The sequence below is a fragment of the Phalaenopsis equestris genome, unplaced genomic scaffold (assembly GCF_001263595.1).
Source record: "Phalaenopsis equestris unplaced genomic scaffold, ASM126359v1 Scaffold000374, whole genome shotgun sequence".
Classification (NCBI taxonomy): Eukaryota; Viridiplantae; Streptophyta; class Magnoliopsida; order Asparagales; family Orchidaceae; genus Phalaenopsis; species Phalaenopsis equestris.
This window is the reverse complement of record NW_018164816.1, coordinates 609,742-616,958: the sequence shown is the minus strand read 5'-3', so window position 1 is coordinate 616,958 and position 7,217 is coordinate 609,742. Positions and strand designations below refer to the sequence as shown.

The following is a 7,217-nucleotide window of genomic DNA, read 5'->3' as shown; positions in this document are numbered from 1 at the left end:
CACCCATTTTGAATTTCAAAATTCCCTTCCAACAAAACTTTAAATTTCCCTCCATTGCCTCTTAATAACTTTAGATTAATTTTCCTCCATTCTAGATTTACTGGAGATAAATAATGCAGAATTTTAGGATCTGAACTTTTTTGAGTCTAATGAAATTTTGTGAGTGACCCTCAACTATACAAAAAAAAAGAACATGCTCCTATTGATGAAGACTAATAATATACAAAATTTTAAAAACAAAGTTGCCTTTTAACAGTCTGTACCACCAGAAAAGATTCAAGACAGCTTAGAAGATGGCACGAGCTAAAATGCCCATCTAAGTTTATATACGAAAAAGGAGAAGATCCACCCATGAGCCACAGATTGATAAATAAGGACAATAATCCTCACCTAGAAAAAGGGATGAACCTTCAACTAAACTAAATCAATTGTTAAACAATAACAAAGAAATCACAATTAAGTTACATTTCTTATGTACAATGTTGGTCTTGGTAAGAAAAAAAAGTAGCACCTACCTGGAATCAGTGAAGGTGATTGCACCAGACATTAGCAACAAATGCGTCCTAGTCTTTGTTCGGAATAATGAGAAATTAGCTGCAGAAGCTACTTTGTTGTTTGCTCTTGGGAATCTAGCATCTGGCTTCTACTCTTGGAAAGTAGAGTTTCTTTCATATCCCTGTAACTTCTTAGCTCCTCCAGTGCGTCAGACTTCTTACGAGACAGGAAAAAGCTAGAAGTACTGGCTTCAGAATTGACTTCGGACTTGGTGGACTGGGATGAGAGGCTTTGATCTTGGCGCAGAGAGGGCGCAGTCCTCAGCATGTGAACAAGAGCTCCTACTGCTGCGTCCTGTGATCGATATGGTGATGTCTGGCCAAACTCCAAAACATCTTTGCTATCATGGTTTCTGCTTCGAAAATTTAAAGGAAAAACAATTACAAAACGTCAAGTGATTAAATGTCAGTTTCATCGTATGCAATATTTGATTTAGATAAGCCATTAGATGAACCTGGTGGCTTTTCCCTTTGTTTTTTTTTTTTTTGTATCTGTTTTCTCTTCTTTATGTAACAGTTAATTTTTAGGAAGATTTACAACCATATATTCAATTCTCATGTAATTATACATCTAGCAACTAAATTTCAATTTTTATAACTATATATATATATATATATATGTATGTATGTATGTATATGTATGTATGTATATGTATGTATGTATATTGAGGAAGCCCGAAGGCAATAACATTGATAATAAAGAACGAAAATGGGGTTTAGTGAGTGGTTACAATGAACCCACACACAAGGTATACAATTCACTCAACAAAAAAGGATTTTAAAATATACAAGTATACCCCAAAAAAAAGGCAATAGAAAATTCCCCCAATAAAACCATCGACATGGCGAAGTACCCCCGAAATAACGCGAGAGTACCACGCCTGATACCCCCAAGACGTGTCGCGGTGAGAAAGACCGGTCGAACATGGTATACCACCACCGATAACACAAAAGATACAGGCGAGGATAACACCACTTCCCGAGCGCGACACCCGCAGATACCGAATAATACCAAGGATACCACAAAGAAACAGTCGCGAATAACACCCGCGGAATGCTAAAGTAGAAGAGGTAGCCTGATAACACCAAAAAAACATCCAATAAGTGCGTGCAAACACCCTGGAGAATAGCAAGAGCACCCAATACTAACACCCTGGATAACACCAAGACTAAGCACAAGGCAATTTTTGCTTCTTATGTAAGGTTGAGGTAGCTCATCACCTTTAAGTAGGCCCTTTAATGTGGAGTCAGGAGTATCACTTAACAGGGGATTATTAGAGTGGGACCCATATTTAGCCAGCTAATTAGCACCTTGATTCCCCTCTCAAGGGATAAAACTCCAAATCTTATTCATAGTGGTAGTGATGTGTCTAATTTGCCTCTCTCAGTAGAGAATGTGCCAAGGAGCCTCCAGCTGGTTGTTGAATATGTTTACCAAGAGTTCAGAATCTAACTCTAGGTGAATGTTCAACTATTGGAAGTGCAGAGAAATCTTTAGAGCCCACAGGGCAGCTTGTACTTCAGCTTGTATAGCAACATCAGCCAAGATTGGAGAGGAGAAAAACAACAAACATTTCTCAATTGAATTTCTGAAAATCCCCCCCCCCACACACACATACACAAAAATACCAGCTTTATCCTTGTGGAAATTACCATCAGTGTTGATTTTGATCCATGGTTCCTGTGGTTTCCTCCCTCCAATACACCGTTTGAATGATTTGTCTTGGTGGCCTGCCCTTGGTGGGGTCAGCAATCTTCAGCATCTTCACTAAATTGGTTTTAATATTTACAAAAATCCTATTTGGTTGCTCCTTCCAATTCTCATATTTGCATATGTTACTGGCCATCCAGATGAACCAGAAAGTGATCAAAGCTGTGAGGTCAGAGTTACAATTCTTCCAGTCCAGCCAACAATCCTTAAAAGATACCCAGTTTAACTTCAGATTAGGAACTTGTAGATTGGAGGTAAGCTGTAGCCAAATCTATTTGGAGAAGGAACAATCCAGCAAAAGGTGTTGAATGGATTCCTCCTCCTCCATACACAATAAACTACAAGAGCGGCCTCTAAGTCCCTTAAGTTTAAGAATATCATCAGTGCGGAAAATGTTGTGGAAACCTCTCCAGCAAAAGAAAGCCATCGAGGTGCTCAACTTATTATTTCACACCCCTGATCCCCAAACAATCTTAGGATCATTATGTATGTGTTTGTAAATGAATATGGAAAGGATTGATGCTTTTGATTTTTTGTAATAATGCAATCCTATTTAATGGTGTTTAATGGGAATTGACCAATCAGCTGGCACTTTTCAGTGTCCACCAAAGTGGCTAGTTGATTCATATCCCAACAATCATCATTCCAGCAGCCTTTTATAGTAGTTTGAGGTACTTCTAGGGTCTGATCCAGAGGGCATAAAATTCCATTAGGAAGCCAGTTATCAAGCCAGAAATCAATCTTTCCTTCAACCAAGTCCCAGATGTAGAAGTTTTCAGCTTGTTGTCTTACTTTCAGTAGTTGTTTCCAACACTTGGAGTCCCCCAACTTCTGTTGAACCATCATTGGGTAAGCCCTAGAACAATACTTGTGAAATAAGAACTCAGGCCAAACGGTATCCTATCTTATGAATTTGATCCAAAGTTTGCAGAAGAAAATTTGTTGAAGATCATTAAAGCTTTTGAATCCCATGCCTCCAGCTTCAGTAGCTTTGCAAAGTTTCTCCCAGCTTTTCCAATGTAGCTGTTTATGTTGGTCAGACCACAGAAACCTATTGAACATAACATTCAACAATTTTTTAGTGCTCCTTTTCATTTTAATCATTTGGAGATTGTACATGGGCAAAAAAGAGAGGATGCTCTTGAGTAAGGTAATTTTCCCTCCATTGGATAGAAAAGAGGAAGTCCAACAGTTAATTTGAGCAGCAATCTTATGCACCACTTCATCATATTGAGTTTGCTTCCTTCTACATTTAATTAACTGAATCCCCAAATAATTGAGAGGTAGCTGCTTTGAAGTTGGAGAAATCTCTGATCCAGTGTTTATGAGCAGTGCTTGCATTTTTACTGAAAATGACTTGACATTTCTGATTATTTAGTTAAGGCCAGAAAGTGTTTGAAAATGGTCCAGAATCAGAAAGATCTTTTTTAACAGCTGGTTTGGTCACTTTGGAAAAAAGGATTACATTATCTGCATAAATCAAATGGCTCAAAAAGCTAGGGTTCTTATGTGCATACCTCAAGTAGCCATGATGTTGGTAAGCCAAATTCAATAGTCTAGAGAGGTAATACATGGCAAGAATGAATAAGAAGAAGGGGGGTCCCCTTGTTTGATACCCCTATTAGCTTGAAAAAAGCCATGAGATTGGCCATTAATCAGGATAGTATAAAAGTAGTTGTGAAGTCATCTATTGATCAGATGACAAAAATCCTCAGAAAAACCCCCGGTTAAAAAAGTTCCAGCTAAAAGAATCACAAGCCTTCTTTAAATCAAGTTTAAAGATGAGCTTGCCACCCCTATATTTCCGGTCCAAATCATGAATAAGTTCCTAGGTTAGTAAAATTTTATCAGAAATATTTCTACCCTTGATAAAAGCTGATTGGTTGTGTGCAATTAGAGAAGAGAGAAAAGGTTGGAGTCTCTGAACAATAATTTTACTGATAATCTTGGAAATAACATAAGTGAGGCAAATGGGCCTGAATTGGTCCCACCATTCCTTCTTGTCGTCTTTAGGTAAAAGAGTGATGGTGGAAGTTGCAAAATAGTTGGCGAGATCAGCACCATTGAAGAAACTTTGTATAGCTGGGATAACATCTCTCTGGATAAGATGCCAAGATTGTTAATAGAAATCAGAGGTGAAACCATCAGTACCAGCAGCTTTATTACTGTCAATGGAGTGGAGAGCCTCCCAAATTTCCCGCTCCTCGTGGATTTGAGTAAGCTGGATGTTCCTAGTCAACTGAAAGCAATCAACAAAGATAGTAGAGTCAATGTTAGGCTGCTGAGCATTACCATGGTTCATGGATGACTGAAAATAGTCCACTGCACTCTTGGAGATGAGGTTTGGGTCAGTAATCCAGATACCATCCAAGCCCTTGAGTCTAAGGATAGCATTTATTTTCCTTTTGAATTTGATACAAGCATGGAAATACTTAGTGTTTTTGTCACCATCAGTGAACTTGGTATTGGCTGCTCTCTACCGATAGAACTGTTCCCCCAATGTATTGCTCTCAGCAAAGTGGCATTAGCATCAGTCATATCAGTTTTAGAAGCAGTCTCATTATCCATAGCATCTTCTAATGTTGTCGTAGCTTGTTCAGCCAATTTAACTCTTTCAGTTAGATGTCCAAACACTTATCAGTTCCATTCTTTAGAGCCTTGGTGATATTTTTATGAAGAAACCACAGTTTGAGCCAGTAAGATGAAGCTTGTACAGCAGTCCAATTCTCTTCCACCACTCTCAAGAAGTCTTGGTGTTTAGCCTAGACATTGAGATATCTAAATTTAGAGGGGAGTCGGGAGAGATTGGCTGAGATATGAAGTAAAAGAGGCCTGTGGTCTAAGCAAGTAAAAGGTAGATGTTTGACAGTAGTGTATAGATATCTATCCATCCAACGAGAGTTAACGAAAAATCTATCTAATCTTTCATGTAGTTTTCCCCTCTTCCAAGTATCAGCAGAACCTTGGAAACCCAAGTTAATTAGCTGAGAGTAAGAGATTGTTTGTGTGAAATCCAACATACTGTTCACATTAGCCCATTTTTCAGTAGGGTTTGAAACACAATTGAAGTCACCACGTACACACCAACATTGATTCATAGTGCTACCAATATGAGTTAGATTAGCCCATAGCTCAATCCTATCATCAGGAGTGCACCCAACATAAAACACAGTTATAAATGTGTTGAAATCATCAATGTCAACTAAAAATGCATAAACTGAGGATGATCAGCAAGGACAATGTAAATTGCTTCCTTCCTAATGAAGATCCAGATCATATTGTTGATGTTTGCTAAGAATTGAAAACCAAAAAATTTCCTAATGATAGTGATGGGATTTGTTTTAATCAAGGGTTTCAGAACAGCAATAAAGCAAGGTTTATAAATCCTGTTAAGATTTTGGAGCATATTAAAGGAATCAGGATTAAAAATTCTCATAATATTCCAACACAGGATATTCAACATTGGTTAGTCGCCCTAGTGACTCTCACTAAGGGTTCGGAGAATTCAGAGGCCCCAAAGGAATCCAATTTCTGGTTTTTTAATTCCACACTGCCTTTCCTTCTGCCCCGTCTTTTTTAGATTTCCTAAACTTCCTCCATATTGTCTCTAATAAGAAGCAAGTCTGGATTTTCTGGAATAGTGGCTATAGTTTCAATAGCTTGAGGGTACTGAATTGGTGTTTCTCCTTGGGTTGTGTCTCCATAGGGGCTGAAACATGACCACCCATATGTGCTGGAATGTCTGATTCCACAGAGGTTGGAGCAGGGTGGTCCGGAATTAACGGTATTTTCAGTTTGAATGAGTTCATTATTTGGTGGAGTTCCCTGTGACACTTGGTTCCAGCTCTGTCCTCATAGTAGGGAGAATCTCTCTGTGGACAGAAAGCTGTGTTTTCCTTTCAGGGTGAAGTCTAAAGCATTTAACATTAGTATGTTCAAACATTCTATAATTCCCACAGTAATAAGGCCTTTGCTCCATCATCACTGTTTGTCAATACCCATTGTGTGTTGTCCCAATCCATATTTCATAAACTTCAAGAAGAGTTATATCCCTTTCCACTAAAATTCTGGCTGCTGATGGTCTAGACACGTAGATAGCCACATCAAGTTTCATAGGTCTCCCTAAAGCAGCACCCAAGGAGAAAAGGATTTGATGGTCGTATAAATGAAGCTTAAGACCAGGGAACTTAAGCCAGATTGGCACAATGGGGGGTTTTTGATTGGGGAAAAACTCAGGTGACCACTTTAGTAACTTCATATATTGGCCTTCTATAAGCAAACACTTTTTGGAAAAAACGTTGGCATAATCCTCCTCCTTGAAAAGTTGGATCATTACTTGTCTTCCATCAAATAAACCTACTTTCTACATCCACCAGCTTCATATCCTCAAAGCATTTCCTTAATAATTCCATTTTGAGATGAACTAGCTGAAATTTCCCCACCAGGGTAAACTTGCAAGGTTCGGCTAGGGCAGCAGTTTCATTCTCACTGATGAAGAGGGCCAGCTTACCCCCTTTTCTACTTGTCTTTTTTACAAAGTCACAAGAGCTCTTACCATCTAAAGCATCATAGTACTGTTGAGGAAACACAAGTTTGTCACCATTTAATAACATGTCTTGCTGGCCAACCACACCAGCATAGGAGGACTTAAGTATTGCTGTATGTTCAGTGCTTTGAGGTGGGTTTAATGCAGCAACAAATGATGTAGTAGGCTGTTGTGTTGAAGAAGCCATTAATGTAATAGTAAGCACCCCTAGAAATTTGAAAAGGGTGAACCTGGGAAGAGCCAAACTTGGCCCACAAAGCGGCAAGCACCACCAAGTGACCAAAAAATGAGAAGAAAGCAAGATGGAGGCTGAAAAAGGGAGAAGGAAGCCACCTTACTGCCATGGAGCCCAAAACCATAGCAGAGCAACACCAGCCGCCAACATCTTTTATATATATATATATAT

At 38.8% G+C, this 7,217-nt stretch overlaps 1 protein-coding gene across 1 annotated transcript in view; it reads right to left on the bottom strand.

The window, feature by feature from the left end:
• Positions 1-388: 388 nt before the first annotated feature.
• LOC110026501 (autophagy-related protein 13a) overlaps positions 389-7,217 on the bottom strand; it is a 34,160-nt gene continuing 27,331 nt past the window's right edge. Inside the window, exon 3 of the mRNA XM_020727458.1 lies at positions 389-907. Within this exon, the coding sequence (XP_020583117.1) occupies positions 604-907 (304 nt within the window). The 3' untranslated portion in view covers positions 389-603. The remainder of the gene's footprint in view (positions 908-7,217) is intronic.